At 45.8% G+C, this 22,064-nt stretch overlaps 1 protein-coding gene across 1 annotated transcript; it reads left to right on the top strand.

Annotated features, from left to right (window-relative positions):
* The first annotated feature begins 1,533 nt into the window (after positions 1-1,533).
* On the top strand, positions 1,534-21,327 carry ARHGEF39 (Rho guanine nucleotide exchange factor 39). The gene is made up of 5 exons (XM_073617211.1): positions 1,534-1,815; positions 3,278-3,366; positions 3,795-3,906; positions 19,856-19,926; positions 20,909-21,327. Exons 1-5 carry the CDS (start codon positions 1,534-1,536, stop codon positions 20,976-20,978), a joined length of 624 nt encoding a protein of 207 aa, XP_073473312.1. The 3' UTR covers positions 20,979-21,327.
* Positions 21,328-22,064: the final 737 nt, after the last annotated feature.

Here is a 22,064-nt window from a genome sequence, read left to right as displayed (position 1 = left end):
TGGACCGTCGGATGGCCCTGAGTATCGTGAAGGGCCAGGTTTCAACCCTGGCCATATTCTTCCAATCTTCTTTGGCTTCCTTCCCTGGTCTGTACCTTTATCCAGGGGGTCACGCGTGTTGTTCCATCAATAAGACCTCCTCTACCGCCATGGGGCCTGAAGTTGATTTTATCTACCTTGCAAAAGCTTGCCTTCAAGAATATCCAAGAAATTCCTGTCAGGACACTCTCGCCTTTCTGGTGGCCATCATTTTGGCATGTAGGGTCTCTCAATTGGCAGCAACTGTTTTTAGTGCATCATAAGGATATGGTGGTAGTTTGGTCTTGGTTGTCCTTTCTGCCAAAGGTGGAATCGGCCTTTCATTTAAATGAGGACATCGTCTTGCCCTCTCTGTGTCCCAGTCCTTCTTCTTTTCCTAAGGAAGTAGCTCATTATTTGGATGTGGTTCGGCCCATTAGATTATACTTCAAATTTACCACTTACATTTGGAAGACTGATTCTTTGTTCATCGTCATGGATGGTCCTAGGAAAAGACGAACAACTTTGGCATCCACAATTTCTAGGTGGATTCTCTAGATGGTGGTTCGAGCTTATGCCCTTCTGGGCCAGGAACCTTTTTTTCCCATTACATCGTTGTATGTCCGGTACTGTCTAGGTAGATGACTTGTTGTATGTATCATACTGTCTTGGTAGATGACATGTATGTATGGTACTGTCTGGGTACACGACATGTATGTCCAGTACTGTTTTAATAGATGACATGTTGTATGTATGATACTGTCTGGGTATATGATCCGAGAGGTCCCTTCAAGATTGTCCCACCACCAAGGGGGTGGCTTATTTGGAGAGATTGTGGTGCGGAGACTCTTTGCAGGGCTACTGACATAGGAGTAGTAAGATCCAGATAGGTTGAGGCAGGTGAGTAGTAGCCAGGTCAAATAGGCAAATGGCTGGTACGTATTATAGTCGTAGGCTCTCAAGTAGCTGAAAAGACCTGGCACTGGCCACTTCAAAAGCTGGAGCCTACAGTAAATACTGTTCCTGGTCAGAGGACATGCCCAGCATTGTTACTGGGAGCTCTGCAAGTCCCAGAGGTAGTAGAGATACTGGAATACTTGACATAGATCTTGTGAGTACTGGAGATCCTAGGAATTCTGGAAATCCTCGAAGATCCGGCAGGTATTCTGTGAGTAGTGGAGGTTCCAGGAGTCCCAGAACTCCTGGAAGACCTGGCAGGGATCCTGTGGGTGCTGGAGATCTTAGAAATTCTAAAAATCCTGTAAGACCTGACATGGATACTGTGAGTAATGGAAGTCACAGGAGTCCTGGAGCTCCTGAAAGACCCAGCTGGGATCCTGTAACTGGAAATCCTAGGAATTATAGAAATTCTGGAGGACCAGGCATGGATCCTTTACGTACTGTGAGTACTGGAGGTCTCCAGAGTCCTAGAAGACCTGACAGGAATCCTTAACAAGTGGTCAGTTGAGATAAGGCTAACAGTTTTTTCCAGTAGGATGGCAGTAATACACAGGGATGCTTCCATCTGAGGCTTCTGTGACAGGTGATTTGGTGATCTCTCTTCCAGGAAGACGATATATCAGAGAAGGATGGCTGTCTCTTGTACCGCCCAGTGGAGAGGAGGTCAAACATCGCATGCTCTTCCTCTTCTCTGATGTCCTGGCTGTCACCTCATCTTGTCACCCCTTACACCCCATCAACGCCCATAAATTCTGCTGTCAGGCGATCTACCCACTGAGAGAATGCCGGGTGGAGAGAGTCCTGGGCCACACCCAGAGCCAAGGAGGGCTGATCAGTGTGAGTGTTACCTCCTCTCCATAAACCTTCCTATATCACCCAACTCTTACCTCCTCCTTGTTACCACCACCACCTTATCTCTTACCTCCTCCTTGTTACCACCACCACCTTATCTCTTACCTCCTCCTTGTTACCACCACCACCTGATCTCTTACCTCCTCCTTGTTACCACCACCTGATCTCTTACCTCCTCCTTGTTACCACCACCACCTTATCTCTTACCTCCTCCTTGTTACCACCACCACCTTATCTCTTACCTCCTCCTTGTTACCACCAACTTATCTCTTTCCTCCTCCTTGTTACCACCAACTTATCTCTTTCCTCCTCCTTGTTACCACCACCACCTTATCTCTTACCTCCTCCTTGTTACCACCTCCACCTTATCTCTTACCTCCTCCTTGTTACCACCAACTTATCTCTTACCTCCTCCTTGTTACCACCACCACCTTATCTCTTACCTCCTCCTTGTTACCACCACCACCTTATCTCTTACCTCCTCCTTGTTACCACCACCACCTTATCTCTTACCTCCTCCTTGTTACCACCACCACCTTATCTCTTACCTCCTCCTTGTTACCACCACCACCACCTTATCTCTTACCTCCTCCTTGTTACCACCACCACCTTATCTCTTACCTCCTCCTTGTTACCACCACCACCTTATCTCTTACCTCCTCCTTGTTACCACCACCTTATCTCTTACCTCCTCCTTGTTACCACCACCTTATCTCTTACCTCCTTGTTACCACCTCCACCTTATCTCTTACCTCCTCCTTGTTACCACCACCTTATCTCTTACCTCCTTGTTACCACCTCCACCTTATCTCTTACCTCCTCCTTGTTACCACCAACACCTTATCTCTTACCTCCTCCTTGTTACCACCACCTTATCTCTTTCCTCCTCCTTGTTACCACCACCTTATCTCTTACCTCCTTGTTACCACCACCACCTTATCTCTTACCTCCTCCTTGTTACCACCACCACCTTATCTCTTACCTCCTCCTTGTTACCACCACCAACTTATCTCTTTACCCCTCCCCCATATCTCTTCACCCCTCCCCCTAATCTCCTCCTTGTTACCACCACCTTATCTCTTTACCCCTCCCCCTTATCTCTTCCTTGTTACCACCACCTTATCTCTTTACCCCTCCCCCTTATCTCTTTACCCCTCCTCCTACTTCTGCTGCTTTAACCCTCCCCCTTTTTCTCAGCTTTCTTACCCCTCCCTCTTATCACTTCCCCTTTTACCCCTTCCCTTATACCATTGCCTATTTACTTCCCCTTATCTCTGCCCCTTTATCCCTCTTATCTCTGTACCCTTACCCCTCCCCCGCTAGCGCTCTCCTTTTACCCCTCCCCCCTCTTACCTCTGCCCCTCTAACCCTTGTTCCTTATATCTTGCCCCCCATTTCTCTGGTCTCCTGGGAACACTCCGACTCCTCATAGTCTTTCTGTTCACAGCTGTCCTTCAAGAGGGAGAAACTTCTTCTGATGTCATCTGATCAACAGGACATGAACAGCTGGTATGAGTGTCTGCTGACCGCTGTGAGGTGGGTTAGATCCTCAGCCCGGACTTTATATTAATAATAATCTGTATATCTGTGTATAGTATTATTATATAGAGAGGAGTATTATTACCATGGTGATGTCTGCTGACAGCGAGGGGTGAGAATTAGAGACTCAGCCTGGATTTATATATAATATAGTATTATTACCCCAGTGATGTCATAGAGGATGTAGAGTGATGTGATCTCCATATCCGGATGAAGGAGATTAGAACACTCTGAGATGTCCAGAAATCTGCGCTCTCTCTGTGTTTATCATTCATCTGAAAGGAGAAGTTCGGGGGATGGACACATGGAGGGTGATACTCTCAGGTCCCTCACAGATGGTGGGAATTCCATGGAAGGGGGTAGATAGAGGGGTTAGTGTCAGATTGGAGGAGAACAATGGTTGATGGACAACTTTTGTGTCCTAGAAAACTCCGCTCAGAGGGAAGTTCAAGTGCCGGAAGATCACAGAGTCATCCAACGATTCCAGAGGAGCCACCAAACACTTCTGTACCACCGAGAGTTCCCAAGAGACGTCATGTAAGGAAATAGATCTATTCCTCTACTCATCCGTTCCTCTACTCGTCTGTCCCTCTACTCGTCTGTCCCTCTACTCGTCTGTCCCTCTACTCATCTGTCCCTCTACTCGTCCGTTCCTCTACTCGTCCGTCCCTCTACTCGTCCGTCCCTCTACTCGTCTGTTCCTCTACTCGTCTGTCCCTCTACTCGTCCGTTCCTCTACTCGTCCGTCCCTCTACTCGTCTGTCCCTCTACTCGTCTGTTCCTCTACTCGTCTGTTCCTCTACTCGTCTGCTCCTCTACTCGTCTGCTCCTCTACTCGTCTGCTCCTCTACTCGTCTGCTCCTCTACTCGTCTGTCCCTCTACTCGTCTGTCCCTCTACTCGTCTGTCCCTCTACTCGTCTGTTCCTCTACTCGTCTATTCCTCTACTCGTCTATTCCTCTACTCGTCTGCTCCTCTACTCGTCTGCTCCTCTACTCGTCCGTCCCTCTACTCGTCCGTTCCTCTACTCGTCCGTCCCTCTACTCGTCCGTCCCTCTACTCGTCTGTCCCTCTACTCGTCTGTCCCTCTACTCGTCTGTTCCTCTACTCGTCTGCTCCTCTACTCGTCTGCTCCTCTACTCGTCTGCTCCTCTACTCGTCTGCTCCTCTACTCGTCTGCTCCTCTACTCGTCTGCTCCTCTACTCGTCTGCTCCTCTACTCGTCTGCTCCTCTACTCGTCTGTCCCTCTACTCGTCTGTCCCTCTACTCGTCTGTCCCTCTACTCGTCTGTCCCTCTACTCGTCTATTCCTCTACTCGTCTGTTCCTCTACTCGTCTGTTCCTCTACTCATCTGTTCCTTTACTCTTCTGTCCCTCTACTCGTCTATTCCTCTACTCATCTGTTCCTCTACTCTTCTGTCCCTCTACTCATCTATTCCTTTACTCGTCTGTCCCTCTACTCGTCTATTCCTCTACTCGTCTGTTCCTCTACTCGTCTGTTCCTCTACTCTTCTGTCCCTCTACTCGTCTATTCCTCTACTCATCTGTTCCTCTACTCATCTATTCCTTTACTCATCTATTCATCTATTCCTCTACTCATCTATTCCTCTACTCATCTGTCCCTCTTCTCATCTATTCATCTATTCCTCTACTCATCTATTCCTGTACTCATCTGTCCCTCTACTCATCTGTTCCTCTACTCATCTGTCCCTCTACTCATCTGTCCCTCTACTCATCTGTCCCTCTACTCATCTATTCATCTATTCCTCTACTCATCTATTCCTCTACTCATCTGTCCCTCTTCTCATCTGTTCCTCTACTCATCTGTTCCTCTACTCATCTGTTCCTCTACTCATCTGTCCCTCTACTCATCTGTCCCTCTACTCATCTGTCCCTCTTCTCATCTATTCATCTATTCCTCTACTCATCTGTCCCTCTACTCATCTATTCCTCTACTCATCTATTCCTCTACTCATCTATTCCTCTACTCATCTGTCCCTCTACTCATCTGTCCCTCTACTCATCTGTCACTCTACTCATCTGTCCCTCTACTCATCTGTCCCTCTACTCATCTGTCCCTCTACTCATCTATTCCTCTACTCATCTGTCCCTCTACTCTTCTGTCCCTCTACTCATCTGTCCCTCTACTCATCTGTCCCTCTACTCATCTGTTCCTCTACTCATCTGTCCCTCTACTCATCTGTCCCTCTACTCATCTATTCCTCTACTCATCTGTCCCTAAACCTTCCTCAGAGTCTGGAGTCCTCCCTACTGATAATGCCAAAACAAGGCCTCAGACTACTACAGACCATCCACATACTAGATACCATCATCATCATCATTCCACCCATTCATCATCATCATCATTCCAAACACCTTCATCGTCAATATTCCATCCATCCATCATTTATCATCCGCCTCATTCCATCCATCATTATTCTATCCATCATCATCATCATTATCATTTCATCCATCTATTTATTTATCATCATCATTCCATCCATCTTCATCATCATCATCATTATTCTATCCATCATCGTTCTTTCCATTCTCAGCAAGATGGATTTGATTTTAATCATAATTTTTAAAGAGCAACTGTCATCCCCCTTCTCTGACTCGCTGTTGGCTCCTCCTCTGACCCGCTATTGGCTCCTCCTCTGACCAGCTGTCGACCCCTCCTCTGACCCGCTGTCGGCTCCTCCTCTGACCCGCTGTCAGCCCCTCCTCCTCTGACCCGCTGTCGGCCCCTCCTCTGACCCGCTGTCGGCTCCTCCTCTGACCCGCTGTCAGCCCCTCCTCCTCTGACCCGCTGTCGGCCCCTCCCCTGACCCGCTGTTGGCTCCTCCTCTGACCCGCTGTTGACCCCTCCTGACCCTCTGTTGGCCCCTCCTGACCCGCTATTGGCTCCTCCTCTGACCCGCTGTTGACCCCTCCTGACCCTCTGTTGGCTCCTCCTCTGACCTGCTGTTGGCTCCTCCTCTGACCCGCTGTTGACCCCTCCTGACCCTCTGTTGGCTCCTCCTCTGACCTGCTGTTGGCTCCTCCTCTGACCCGCTGTTGGCTCCTCCTCTGACCCGCTGTTGGCTCCTCCTCTGACCCGCTGTTGGCTCCTCCTCTGACCCGCTGTCGACCCCTCCTCCTCTGACCCGCTGTCGACCCCTCCTCCTCTGACCCGCTGTCGGCCCCTCCCTTGACCCGCTGTCGGCTCCTCCTCTGACCCGCTGTTGGCTCCTCCTCTGACCCGCTGTTGGCTCCACCTCTGATTCGCTGTTGACCCCTCCTGACCCTCTGTTGGCCCCTCCTGACCCGCTATTGGCTCCTCCTCTGACCCGCTGTTGGCTCCTCCTCCTCTGACCCGCTGTTGGCTCCTCCTCCTCTGACCCGCTGTTGGCTCCTCTGACCCGCTGTTGGCTCCTCTGACCCGCTGTCGGCCCCTCCTCTGACCCGCTGTCGGCCCCTCCTCTGACCCGCTGTCGACCCCTCCCCTGACCCGCTGTCGACCCCTCCCCTGACCCGCTGTCGACCCCTCCCCTGACCCGCTGTCGACCCCTCCCCTGACCCGCTGTCGGCCCCTCCCCTGACCCGCTGTCGGCTCCTCCCCTGACCCGCTGTCAGCCCCTCCCCTGACCCGCTGTCGGCCCCTCCCCTGACCCGCTGTCGGCTCCTCCTCTGACCCGCTGTCGGCTCCTCCTCTGATTCGCTGTTGGCCCCTCCTGACCCGCTGTTGGCTCCTCCTCTGACCCGCTGTTGGCTCCTCCTCCTCTGACCCGCTGTTGGCTCCTCCTCCTCTGACCCGCTGTTGGCTCCTCCTCTGACCCGCTGTTGGCCCCTCCTCTGATTCGCTGTTGACCCCTCCTGACCCTCTGTTGGCCCCTCCTGACCCGCTGTTGGCTCCTCCTCTGACCCGCTGTTGGCTCCTCCTCTGACCCGCTGTTGGTTCACCGACAGTTCCTATCACTTTAATAGGACAGCTGGTGATGGGGCGGTGACACAACAAGGTGAAGGGCGTGGCGGCAGCAGGTGATTGGACGCCCACTAGCAGGCGCTGCCGTGATGGATCTGAAATGACAGGGCTCTTTATATGGAAGGAAATATTCTTGCTGGTAATTAGAATCTTTAATATTTGCAAACAAAATGAAAGTTTTCTATTTAGAATAATAAGCTGTCAGAACCGATTCAATCATACAGTTTGTAGTGTACATAGAGGAATGTTCCTGAACTTTGTTTTATCTGATGATTTCTGTGACATTGTGTGATCAATGCAGTGCTTGTTATCTCAGCTTGGATTCATTGAATGAGTTTACCAAAAATGTAAATATTGCAGAATATACAGCCTCATGCTACATGACTAAGCTCCATTTCATGCTGAATAAACTAAATTATTAACCACTTCAGCCCCAGAAGATTTACCCCCTAATGACCAGGCCATTTTTTGCGATACTGCACTGCGTCGCTTTAACTGACAATTGCGCGGTCGTGCGACGCAGTACACAAAATTTACGTTCTTTTTTTCCCCACAAAGAGAACTTTCTTTTGGTGGTATTTGATCACTTTTGCGGTTTTTATTCGTTGTGCTATTAACAAAAAAAAGATCGACAGTTTTGAAAAAAAATAAATACATTTTTTACTTTTTGCAATAATAAATATCCCCCAAAAAAAATCTTCCTCAGTTTAGGCCGATATGTATTCTTCTACGAAAAATCGCAATAAGCAAACATTGATTGGTTTGCGCAAAAGTTATCACTTCTACAAAATAGGGGATATATTTATGGAATTTTTATTATTTTTTTTTTTTTTTTTACTAGTAATGGCGGCGATCTGCGATTTTTATCGTGACTGCGACATTGCGGCGGACACATCGGACACTTTTGACACATTTTTGGGACATTTATATAGCGATCAGTGCTATACAAATGCACTGATTACTGTTAAGGATGATCTCGGGCGTGTTCGCACACCACACGTGTAGAGCCCGCCAGGAAGTCAGCACTGCGGAGCGCTAATCACAGGCAGTCAGACATTTCCCGATCTCTGCGGACAAAATCTCACTGCTTGTGATTAGCGCTGTGCCGTCTTCCTGGCGGGCTCTACACGTGGGGTGTGCGAACACGCCTGAGATCATCCTTAATTACTGTATAATTGTGACTGGCAGGGAAGGGGTAAACACTAGGGGGCGATCAAGGAGTTAAATGTGTTCCCTTGTGTGTTTATAACTGTGGGGGGAGGGGAGTGACTGGAGGAGGAGAGAGATCACTGTTCCTGATCAGGAGGAACAGCAGATCTCTCTCTAACTCCACTGTCAGAACGGGGATCTGCCTGTTTTCATTGACTGATCCCCATTCTGTCTCTCTGTGGAGCGATCGCGGGTCGCCAGCGAACATCGACTCCGGCGTCACGCAGTGGGCACACCCCCTATACCCCTTAAAGCGACCACCATATAGCTACGGCGATTCCCGCACGGGCGCCAACCTGCTGCAGTATAATGACGCCGGCTGATCAGCGAGTAGTTAATGTACCCAAAATAGAAAACTATCTTTAGATTCTTACTCCAAAAGCATTTTATTTAAATAAATTTGATAAAAATCTAAAAAATGCAATATATCCGGATCGGTGGACCCCCCGGGCCCCACTTTGTGGGAACAGCCTATAACGTTGCTCCTGGTTCTGGATCCTGCGTGGGGCCCTCACCTTTGCACTTGGGGCAGCGGATCGAATTAGTCACAGGGTGCTATATAGGTGTCCAGGGTCACAGTCTTATCACAATGGAATAATCCAGTCCCTGAAGACCCCTTTGGGGTATTCCCACCACAACAGGCAAAGCCTGGACTCTATATACAGTCCAACATCACCCAGAACTAAGACCCGGTCACCCATATCTCTGACTCTGGAATACACGACTGTGTTTGGAATGTCTTCATCTGACATTAGCGGCAAGGATGGGAAGTGTTATCATAATGGGGGATTTTAATTATCCAGACATAGACTGGGCGGAGGGAACCGCGCATTCATTTAAGGCTCACCAGTTCCTTAATGTCTTGCAGGACAATTTTATGGGTCAGATGGTAGACGCACCAACTAGAAATAAAACATTACTAGATCTACTGATTACCAACAATACAGACCTGATCACAGATGTGGAAATACGGGGCAATTTAGGGAACAGCGATCACAGGTCAATTAGTCTCAGTATAAATCACACAAATTGGAAACATAAAGGGAACACAATGACACTGAATTTCAAAAGAGCCAACTTCCCTAAACTACAAACCTTGCTAAAAGGCATAAATTGGGATAAAATATTAGGAACAAAGAATACGGAGGAGAGATGGGTTTGCTTTAAGAGCATATTAAATAAGGGCATTAGCCAATGTATCCCATTGGGTAATAAATTTAAAAAAGCGAACAAAAATCCTGGATGGCTTAACTCCAATGTAAAAATGCATATAAAAGCAAAGGAGAAGGCCTTCAAAAAATACAAGGTTGAGGGATCATCCACAGCATTCAGAATTTATAAAGAATGCAATAAGAAATGTAAGGGTGCAATAAGGATGGCTAAGATAGAACATGAAAGACACATAGCGGAGGAGAGCAAAAAAAATCCCAAGAGGTTCTTTAAGTATGTAAACAGTAAAAAAGGGAGGACAGACCATATTGGCCCCATAAAGAATGAGGAAGGACATCTGGTTACAAAGGATGGGGAGATGGTGAAGGTATTGAATTTATTCTTCTCCTCAGTCTTCACGAGTGAATCGGGGGCTTCAGTAACCAAAACTGCAGTGTTTATCCTCAGGACACAACACAGGAAGCACCTCCATGGTTAACAGAGGACAGAATTAAAATTAGACTTGAGAAATAAATCACCGGGACCAGATGGCTTGCATCCGAGGGTACTTAGGGAACTCAGTCAGGTGATTGCCAGACCGTTGTTCCTAATTTTTACAGACAGTCTACTGACTGGAATGGTACCAGCTGATTGGAGAAAAGCCAATGTACCACCAATATTTAAAAAGGGCCCAAAAAACATCCCTGGGAATTACAGACCAGTTAGCCTAACATCAATAGTATGTAAACTCTTGGAGGGGATGATAAGGGACTATATACAAGATTTTAGTAATAAGAACGGTATCATTAGCAGTAATCAGCATGGATTCATGAAGAATCGTTCTTGACAAACCAATCTATTAACCTTCTATGAGGAGGTGAGTTGCCATCTAGATAAAGGAAGGCCCGTAGACGTGGTGTATCTGGATTTTACAAAAGCATTTGACACAGTTCCCCATAAACGTTTACTGTACAAAATAAGGTGCGTTGGCATGGACCATAGGGTGAGTACATGGATTGAAAACTGGCTACAAGGGCGAGTTCAGAGGGTGGTGATAAATGGGGAGTACTCAGAATGGTCAGGGGTGGGTAGTGGGGTGCCCCAGGGTTCTGTGCTGGGACCAATCCTATTTAATTTGTTCATAAATGATCTGGAGGATGGGATAAACAGTTCAATCTCTGTATTTGCGGACGATACTAAGCTAAGCAGGGCAATAACTTCTCCGCAGGATGTGGAAATCTTGCAAAAAGATCTGAACAAATTAATGGGGGAGGGGCGACTACATGGCAAATGAGGTTCAATGTAGAAAAATGTAAAATAATGCATTTGGGTGGTAAAAATCTGAATGCAATCTATAGACTGGGGGGAGAACCTCTGGGGGAATCTAGGATGGAAAAGGACCTGGGGGTCCTAGTAGATGATAGGCTCAGCAATGACATGCAATGCCAAGCTGCTGCTAACAAAGCAAACAGAATATTGGCATTAAAAAGGGATCAACTCCAGAGATAAAACGATAATTCTCCCGCTCTACAAGACTCTGGTCCGGCCGCACCTGGAGTATGCTGTCCAGTTCTGGGCACCAGTCCTCAGGAAGGATGTACTGGAAATGGAGCGAGTACAAAGAAGGGCAACAAAGCTAATAAAGGGTCTGGAGGATCTTAGTTATGAGGAAAGGTTGTGAGCTCTGAACTTATTCTCTCTGGAGAAGAGACGCTTGAGAGGGGATATGATTTCAATGTATAAATACCGGACTGGTGACCCCACAATATATAAATACCGGACTGGTGACCCCACAATATATAAATACCGGACTGGTGACCCCACAATATATAAATACCGGACTGGTGACCCCACAATATACAAATACCGGACTGGTGACCCCACAATATATAAATACCGGACTGGTGACCCCACAATATATAAATACCGGACTGGTGACCCCACAATATATAAATACCAGACTGGTGACCCCACAATATATAAATACCGGACTGGTGACCCCACAATATACAAATACCGGACTGGTGACCCCACAATATATAAATACCGGACTGGTGACCCCACAATATATAAATACCGGACTGGTGACCCCACAATATATAAATACCGGACTGGTGACCCCACAATATACAAATACCGGACTGGTGACCCCACAATATATAAATACCGGACTGGTGACCCCACAATATATAAATACCGGACTGGTGACCCCACAATATACAAATACCGGACTGGTGACCCCACAATATATAAATACCGGACTGGTGACCCCACAATATATAAATACCGGACTGGTGACCCCACAATATATAAATACCAGACTGGTGACCCCACAATAGGGAGAAAACGTTTTCGCAGAAGAGAGTTTAATAAGACTCGCGGCCACTCATTACAATTAGAAGAAAAGAGGTTTAACCTTAAACTACGTAGAGGGTTCTTTACTGTAAGAGCGGCAAGGATGTGGAATTCCCTTCCACAGGCGGTGGTCTCAGCGGGGAGCATCAATAGCTTCAAGAAACTATTAGATAATCACCTGAATGACCGCAACATACAGGATATATAATGTAATATGACATATAATCACACAACATACAGAGATATATAATGTAATACTGACATATAATCACACAACATACAGAGATATATAATGTAATATGACATATAATCACACAACATACAGGATATATAATGTAATATGACATATAATCACACAACATACAGGGATATATAATGTAATATGACATATAATCACACAACATACAGAGATATATAATGTAATATGACATATAATCACACAACATACAGGATATATAATGTAATATGACATATAATCACACAACATACAGGATATATAATGTAATATGACATATAATCACACAATATACAGAGATATATAATGTAATATGACATATAATCACACAACATACAGAGATATATAATGTAATATGACATATAATCACACAACATACAGGATATATAATGTAATATGACATATAATCACACAACATACAGAGATATATAATGTAATATGACATATAATCACACAACATACAGAGATATATAATGTAATATGACATATAATCACACAACATACAGAGATATATAATGTAATATGACATATAATCACACAACATACAGAGATATATAATGTAATATGACATATAATCACACAACATACAGGATATATAATGTAATATGACATATAATCACACAACATACAGGGATATATAATGTAATATGACATATAATCACACAACATACAGAGATATATAATGTAATATGACATATAATCACACAACATACAGAGATATATAATGTAATATGACATATAATCACACAACATACAGAGATATATAATGTAATATGACATATAATCACACAACATACAGAGATATATAATGTAATATGACATATAATCACACAACATACAGAGATATATAATGTAATATGACATATAATCACACAACATACAGAGATATATAATGTAATATGACATATAATCACACAACATACAGAGATATATAATGTAATACTGACATATAATCACACAACATACAGAGATATATAATGTAATACTGACATATAATCACACACACAGGTTGGACTTGATGGACTTGTGTCTTTTTTCAACCTCACCTACTATGTAATATTGCAAATCCTTTCAAAGGACACTAAAATCCAACCAATCAGAGTTCAGTGTCAGCTGGGTGACCAGGTGATACATCACACTATTGGGTGCACACTTTACCACCACCTCCTCCTCCTTGATCTCCTATAATGTCCACCTTCTTCCATCGATTGATTACAAGACGATCTACACCTGGGTCACCACATACTCCCCTCTGGACACCCTATACTTTGCACCCTAATCTCCTGACTTGTAGACACGTGCACTGCCGAAAAATTCATTCATTTTCCTTTCATTTGTTGTTTGTTTTTGTTTTTTTTTTGTTTTTCGGGCCATTTGTTATGATCAAAACTCGTTATTTTGAAAATCTGAAATAATAACTTAACTATTAAATTATAGCTATTGGAATTTCCTTTCAAATTTGGCTGTTAGTGAACGTAACAAATTTATCCGAAGTTACGAATTCGAAATAACGAATGCCGTATCTAAAGGAATGGAACGTAACTAATTAATAATAATAAAAAGTTATTATTATTGTTATTTATTATTATTAATTTGTTACGTTCCATTCTTTTGGATTGTGGCATTCGTTATTTTGGATAATTCGTAACTTCGGATAAATTTGTATCCGTTACCTTCACTAATAGCCAAATTTGAAAGGAAATTCCAATACCTATAATTTAATGGTTAGTAATAGTTATTATTATTAGTTAGTTCTTTCGGATTTTGGGCTTTCGGATTGTCATTCTTATTTTCGGACTTTTGAATTTTCAAATATTTCCGAATTAACAAATTTGTTGAATTTTGGCAATGGAATTTTTGGAATGAAATGAATTGCACATGTCTACTGACTTGTAACTTTGGTGGAAACCAGGCGAAAGGGAGACAACCCTAAACAGCAGATGAAGATTTGTTGTGCCACTCAGAGTGACATTGTGACCCTTGGAGCAAGTCCAAACACCGGCCGCAGCATCCCATTCTACTTCTGTTTCTGGCACACAACAAGCGGTCTTTGTGACTAAAGCAGAATTTTCTACATCTATCTATCAAGTTCTCGGACAGATTATGAAAGTGATTGTAAAGCTTCAAGTTTTTTTTTTTAAATAACAAACATGTCATACTTACCTCCACTGTGCAGTTTGTTTTGCACAGAGTGGCCCCAATCCTCTTCTGGGGTCCTTCGGTGGCTCTCGTGGCTCCTCCCCGCATCGTATAATCCCCTAGGAGAAGTGCTCTCCGGGGGGTTACCTTGTGCTCCCGAGTCCATCATTTGGCGTCCATAGACGCTAAATGTAGGACTTGGCCCTGCCCCCTGAATTCTATCCAATGGAAAAGGTTTTCACAAAGAAGTGGGGTGTTCATGTGTTTGATCCTGCCGTCTCTGACCTAAACAGACATCATACTGTAATCACTGAAGATGTTCCATCTTTTAAAGATTCTGTGGACAGAAAATGTTTTTAAAAGCTCTCTCCGCCCTGGCATGCCCAACCCTGCAACCATCTTTTACTGCTATTTCAGTATGTCACACTGCAACTAACCGGACCAGGACAATGGACAATCAACATGATCCTGGCATGCCCAACCCTGCAACCATCTTTTGCTGCTATTTCAGTATGTCACACTGTAACTAACCGGACCAGGACAATGGACAATCAACATGATCCTGGCATGCCCAACCCTGCAACCAGCTCTTGCTGCTATTTCAGTATGTCACACTGCAACTAACCGGACCAGGACAATGGACAATCAACGTGATCCTGGCATGCCCAACCCTGCAACCATCTTTTACTGCTGTTTCAGTATGTCACACTGCAACTAACCGGACCAGGACAATGGACAATCAACATGATCCTGGCATGCGCAGAGGGTAAGACCCAGCCTAGAGAATGGAAAATCAGCCCTTGTTGGTTGGAACTGATTGGGAATCCTGGAGAAATGATGAGCGTACTAAAATAATTTGTGCAAATCAATGCAGGGACGGCGTCAGCCGGAGTGATCTGGGACTCCCTGAAGGCCTATCTCAGAGGTCTTTTGATCCAAAAAGTGGCAAGAATGAAGGGGAAATCTAGAGAGTGGGAAAGTAGGAGGGAGGTGACACAGGCAGAGAGGCGATATGTCAAGGACCCAACCCCAGACAGGCAAAAGGAGTGGCTAGACAAGCAACACGCCTATAAAATGGCTATCATAAGGAAGTCAGAGAATAGGCGAATATTCCAGAGGCAGTGCCAGTTTGGAGAAGGGGAGAGAGTGGGGTGTATGCTCTCCCTGCTGATCAGATCTAACACCCCTCCCTCCACTGTCTTGGCGGATAGGACATCAAGTGGGGAGATTTCCACTGCTGCGACAGAGATAATGCATACATTTAGCGAATACTATAAGTCCCCGTATAAGTCTAATAGGGGAGACAGTGGGGAAAAAATGGAAGGTTTTTTTCAGGGAATAACAATTCCCACCCTGACAGAGAGGGACGAAATAGATATAGAGGCACCTGTGACTCTAGATGAACTACAGCGAGCAGTAGACGGGATGTCCAACCAAAAGTCCCCAGGCTCGGATGAAATATACAATCGATACGGAGAGCTATTACTTCCAGAATTATTGAAGACATTGGGATGGGCATTAACCAATGGGAAACTTCCCACTTCAATGTTTGAAGCCACTATTATCGTAATACAGAAGGAAGGGAAAGACCAATTAGATTTTGCTTCTTATGGCCTCATCTCATTATTATGCATGGATGTAAAAATCTTGGCAACAGTGCTAGCAACCCGTTTACATCGATATATCCAGAAGCTTATATACCCCGATCAGTCAGGTTTTATACCTAACAGGTCAACTAGTATCAATATTAGACGAGTCTTCTTAAATATGCAGATTACAACAGATAACATGGGTTCCAGGGCCATCCAAGGCCTTCAATAGCCTAGAATGGGACTATTTATGGAGGGTGCTAGAGAGATTTGGGTTTGGCCCCTCCTTAATTAGCTGGGTGAAAATATTCTACAGGGAACCAAGAGCAAAAATAAAAATCAATAATGAATACTCGGAACTGTTCCAATTGGGGAGAGGAACGAGACAGGGTTGTCCCCTGTCCCCCTTGTTCGCCCTCACGATGGAACCACTAGCTATTATGACTAGATCAATGTTCAGACATACAGGGGTTCTGGAGGCAGACAGAAGAGGATAGGATAGCACTGTTTGCGGATGACATCCTGTTCTTTTTGGGAGATGTTGAGAATTCATTAGATACAGTGATACAAATGGTTGGAGAGTTCGGGCACTTTTCTGGATTGGTTATCAATTGGGAGAAATCGGCTTTGTTGCCGGTTGACCCACTTGTAACCAGATACCGTCGGGAACTCCCCACCTAAAAGTAGTCACAAAACTGAAATATCTGGGGGTTTGGATCACGAGAGATGTAAACCAGTATGTTAAGGACAACCTAGCCCCCTACTACTTAATCTAAAGCAAAGGGGGGATATCTGGAGCAGTCTCCCTTTATCTGTAGCAGGACGCTGCAATTTAATAAAGATGATATGGCTACCGCAGATATTATACCTGTTCCACAACTCCCCAATTTGGATAAGCCAGAAGTGGTTTAAAAAAAATAGAATCCCTTTTTAGGGAATTAATTTGGAAGAAGGGCCAATGCAGGATTTGTTTGCAAACTATGCAGATACCGGTTAAACAGGGGGGTATGGCGGTCCCGCATCCAAGGTCATATTTTCTGGCAGCCCAGTTGCAACACCTAGTGGGCTGTGGAATCCCAGGAGGGGGGAACCCCATTAGCAGTATGTTGATAATAGGGGCCCCACATAGTATATTGGTGGAGGTATTAGAGATGGCGCCATGTCATATACAGAAGATGGTACCATGTCATACACAGAAGATGTCACCATGTCATACACAGAAGATGTCACCATGTCATACACAGAAGTTGTCACCATGTCATACACAGAAGATGTCACCATGTCCTACACAGAAGATGTCACCATGTCCTACACAGAAGATGTCGCCATGTCCTACACAGAAGATGTCACCATATCCTACACAGAAGATGTCACCATGTCCTACACAGAAGATGTCACCATATCCTACACAGAAGATGTCACCATGTCCTACACAGAAGATGTCACCATGTCCTACACAGAAGATGTCACCATATCCTACACAGAAGATGTCGCCATGTCCTACACAGAAGATGTCACCATATCCTACACAGAAGATGTCACCATGTCCTACACAGAAGATGTCACCATGTCCTACACAGAAGATGTCACCATGTCATACACAGAAGATGTCACCATGTCCTACACAGAAGATGTCACCATGTCCTACACAGAAGATGTCGCCATGTCCTACACAGAAGATGTCACCATATCCTACACAGAAGATGTCACCATGTCCTACACAGAAGATGTCACCATGTCCTACACAGAAGATGTCACCATGTCCTACACAGAAGATGTCGCCATGTCCTACACAGAAGATGTCACCATATCCTACACAGAAGATGTCACCATGTCCTACACAGAAGATGTCACCGTGTCCTAGACAGAAGATGTCACCATATCCTACACAGAAGATGTCACCATGTCCTACACAGAAGATGTCACCGTGTCCTACACAGAAGATGTCACCATGTCCTACACAGAAGATGTCACCATATCCTACACAGAAGATGTCACTATGTCATACACAGAAGATGGCACCATGTCATACACCGAAGATGGCACCATGTCATACAAAGAAGATGGCGCCATGTCATACACAGAAGATGGCACCATGTCATACAAAGAAGATGGCGCCATGTCATACACAGAAGATGGCACCATGTCATACACAGAAGATGTCACCATGTCCTACACAGAAGATGTCACCATGTCCTACACAGAAGATGTCACCATATCCTACACAGAAGATGTCACTATGTCATACACAGAAGATGGCACCATGTCATACACCGAAGATGGCACCATGTCATACAAAGAAGATGGCGCCATGTCATACACCGAAGATGGCACCATGTCATACAAAGAAGATGGCGCCATGTCATACACAGAAGATGTCACCATGTCCTACACAGAAGATGTCGCCATGTCCTACACAGAAGATGTCACCATATCCTACACAGAAGATGTCACCATGTCCTACACAGAAGATGTCACCATGTCCTACACAGAAGATGTCACCATATCCTACACAGAAGATGTCACCATGTCCTACACAGAAGATGTCACCATGTCCTACACAGAAGATGTCACCATGTCCTACACAGAAGATGTCGCCATGTCCTACACAGAAGATGTCACCATATCCTACACAGAAGATGTCACCATGTCCTACACAGAAGATGTCACCGTGTCCTACACAGAAGATGTCACCATATCCTACACAGAAGATGTCACCATGTCCTACACAGAAGATGTCACCATGTCCTACACAGAAGATGTCACCATGTCCTACACAGAAGATGTCACCATGTCCTACACAGAAGATGTCACCATATCCTACACAGAAGATGTCACTATGTCATACACAGAAGATGGCACCATGTCATACACCGAAGATGGCACCATGTCATACAAAGAAGATGGCGCCATGTCATACACCGAAGATGGCACCATGTCATACAAAGAAGATGGCGCCATGTCATACACAGAAGATGGCACCATGTCATACAAAGAAGATGGCGCCATGTCATACACAGAAGATGGCACCATGTCATACACAGAAGATGGCGCCATGACATACACAGAAGGTGGTGCTGTGTCCTACACAGAAGATGGTGCCATGTCCTACACAGAAGATGGCGCCATGTCATACACAGAAGATGGCGCCATGTCATACACAGAAGATGGCGCCATGACATACACAGAAGGGGGCGCTATGTCCTACACAGAAGATGGTGCCATGTCCTACACAGAAGATGGTGCCATGTCCTACACAGAAAATGGCGCCATGTCATACACAGAAGATGTCACCATGTCCTACACAGAAGATGTCGCCATGTCATACACAGAAGATGTCACCATGTCATACACAGAAGATGGCGTCATGTCCTACACAGAAGATGTCACCATGTCCTACACAGAAGATGTCACCATGTCCTACACAGAAGATGTCACCATGTCATACACAGAAGGTGGTGCCATGTCATACACAGAAGATGGCGCCATGTCATTCACAGCCCCCCTATTATCTTTGTTGGGATTATTGAGGAATGGGTTAGGGTCTGCACCATACCCGGGGAATACTGTATGTGATGGAGATGTACTGTTATCACCATTTTTCTGGAGCCTTTATATAGCTGCCCAACCATGGTAATTTATTAGCTGTATGCTTCCGGCGCCGTTAGGCTTATTGTGGCTTTTGCACACGGCTCACCGAACCTGGCTGTATGACTGGAGGCCACCATAGACTTACATTATCATTCCTGATCTTTCTGGAAATTTACTCAGAAATTTGTTTAGACTAATAAAGTTTTGTATATTTAAATAGTTTATTAGTGTAATGATGTGTGTGTTCCCTCTACAGGTCAACATGCTGAGAGAAGATTCTGGAAATCCAGAAGAAGCATCATGGAAGCGAATGAGAGTCACTGAGCCGTATGTATATTCCTTCATATCTGTGACATAAACGCAAAGGTCAGCTAAATTTATCAGGGCCCCTCCCCACAAGTCAGCTACAGGTAGGTCGGTCACCACATAAAACCGAATATTACCCAAAACATCACAAGACTGATCCCATCAGGAGGATTGGCAGACAGAAACAATAGGTGACTCAATGGGAATTCACACCTAGGAGGTACACAATAGGAGAAAGACAGATTACTCAGAACAGCGGGAGACCTCGGCATTGGGTTGTATGGAACCTTCTGCTTTAAGTCGAGGAGGAGGTTGATATTGGACAATGGTCAGGGGTTATCGGGGGATGGTCAGGCTTGATATTAGACAATGGTCAGGGTCTATTTGGGGATGGTCAGGGTTAATATCAGGGGGATGGTCAGGGATTATTTGGGGATGTAAGTGTTGATATGGGGGTATGGTCAGGGTTGATATTGGGGGATGGTCAGGGATTATTTGGGGATGGTAAGTGTTGATATTGGCCAATGGTCAGGGATTATCGGGGGATGGTCAGGGTTGATATTAGACAATGGTCAGGGATTATCGGGGGATGGTCAGGGTTGATATTAGACAATGGTCAGGGATTATCGAGGGATGGTCAGGGTTGATATTAGACAATGGTCAGGGATTATCGGGGGATGGTAAGGGTTGATATTAGACAATGGTCAGGGATTATCGGGGGATGGTCAGGGTTGATATTAGACAATGGTCAGGGATTATCGGGGGATGGTCAGGGCTGATATTAGACAATGGTCAGGGATTATCGGGGGATGGTCAGGGTTGATATTAGACAATGGTCAGGGGTTATCGGGGATGGTCAGGGTTGATATTGGCCGATGGTTGGGGTGGCTCACAGGTGGAGATCTGCCCTTTATTTGATTTGGCCGTAGTTCACCTCGGTTGGGGCTCCCAATGAAAATATCTCTTTTATGAGTTCTCATTGACTTTTATTTATTTTTTTTAGAGTTGAAGAAAAGTCGGAGCCGCAATCACAGGCCGATAACGGAGCGGGGTGGAGATGTGTCGTTCTATAACCTGTCTTCATAGCAATGTTGGGTGGAGGGGTGGTTTGCCGTATTCTCCTCCACAGTGAAGATCTGGAGGCAGATATCCGCTGACATCTGGACTGTGTGGAGCCCTGTCTGCCCTTCCCCCGGGGGGCTGTTACTCTGTATATAATACTCTTCTCTGATTGGACGCTGGGTGTATATAAATGACGGGTGCAGGGTGTATATAGTACTGATTGGGACCCTGCATGGCTATAGTCACCTTGTGGTGGACAACGTATGATCTTCTCAGATGTGGTGACAGAACAGGACTGAGGAAATACCATTTATCTGTAAAACATGTATACAAAATATTGTAATAAAATTCTGTCAGACATTTCAGTGTCACTTTGTCTTCTCTTATATTCCCGGCCTATAGGACACCGAGACTCCTCCCCCCCATAGACTTCCCCGAGGAACACCGACCACCCCCCCATAGATTTCCCTGAGGAACACCGACCCCCCCCCCCATAGACCTCCCTGAGGAACACCGACTCCCCCCCCCATAGACTTCCCTGAGGAACACCGACCCCCCCCCATAGACCTCCCTGAGGAACACCGACTCCCCCCCCATAGACTTCCCTGAGGAACACCGACCCCCCCCCCCATAGACCTCCCTGAGGAACACCAACTCCCCCCCCATAGACTTCCCCGAGGAACACCGACCACTCCCCCCATAGATTTCCCTGAGGAACACCGACCCCCCCCCCCCATAGACCTCCCTGAGGAACACCGACTCCCCCCCCATAGACCTCCCTGAGGAACACCGACTCCCCCCCATAGACCTCCCTGAGGAACACCGACTCCCCCCCCATAGACTTCCCTGAGGAACACTGACTCCCCCCCCATAGACCTCCCTGAGGAACACCGACTCCCCCCCCCATAGACCTCCCTGAGGAACACCGACTCCCCCCCATAGACCTCCCTGAGGAACACCGACTCCCCCCCCATAGACTTCCCTGAGGAACACCGACTCCCCCCCCCCATAGACCTCCCTGAGGAACACCGACTCCCCCCCATAGACCTCCCTGAGGAACACCGACTCCCCCCCCATAGACTTCCCTGAGGAACACT

Source organism: Aquarana catesbeiana, linkage group LG01, assembly GCF_042186555.1.
Source record: "Aquarana catesbeiana isolate 2022-GZ linkage group LG01, ASM4218655v1, whole genome shotgun sequence".
Lineage (NCBI taxonomy): Eukaryota > Metazoa > Chordata > Amphibia > Anura > Ranidae > Aquarana > Aquarana catesbeiana.
This window is presented reverse-complemented; position numbering and strand designations above follow the sequence as displayed.

Coding starts and splice junctions, on each gene's coding strand:
- ARHGEF39 (XM_073617211.1), top strand. CDS start 1,534: ATGCTTCCATCTGAGGCTTCTGTGACAGGTGATTTGGTGATCTCTCTT. Junction 1,816..3,277: donor GCCAAGGAGGGCTGATCAGT/GTGAGTGTTACC, acceptor TTCTGTTCACAG/CTGTCCTTCAAGAGGGAGAA. Junction 19,927..20,908: donor CGAATGAGAGTCACTGAGCC/GTATGTATATTC, acceptor TATTTTTTTTAG/AGTTGAAGAAAAGTCGGAGC.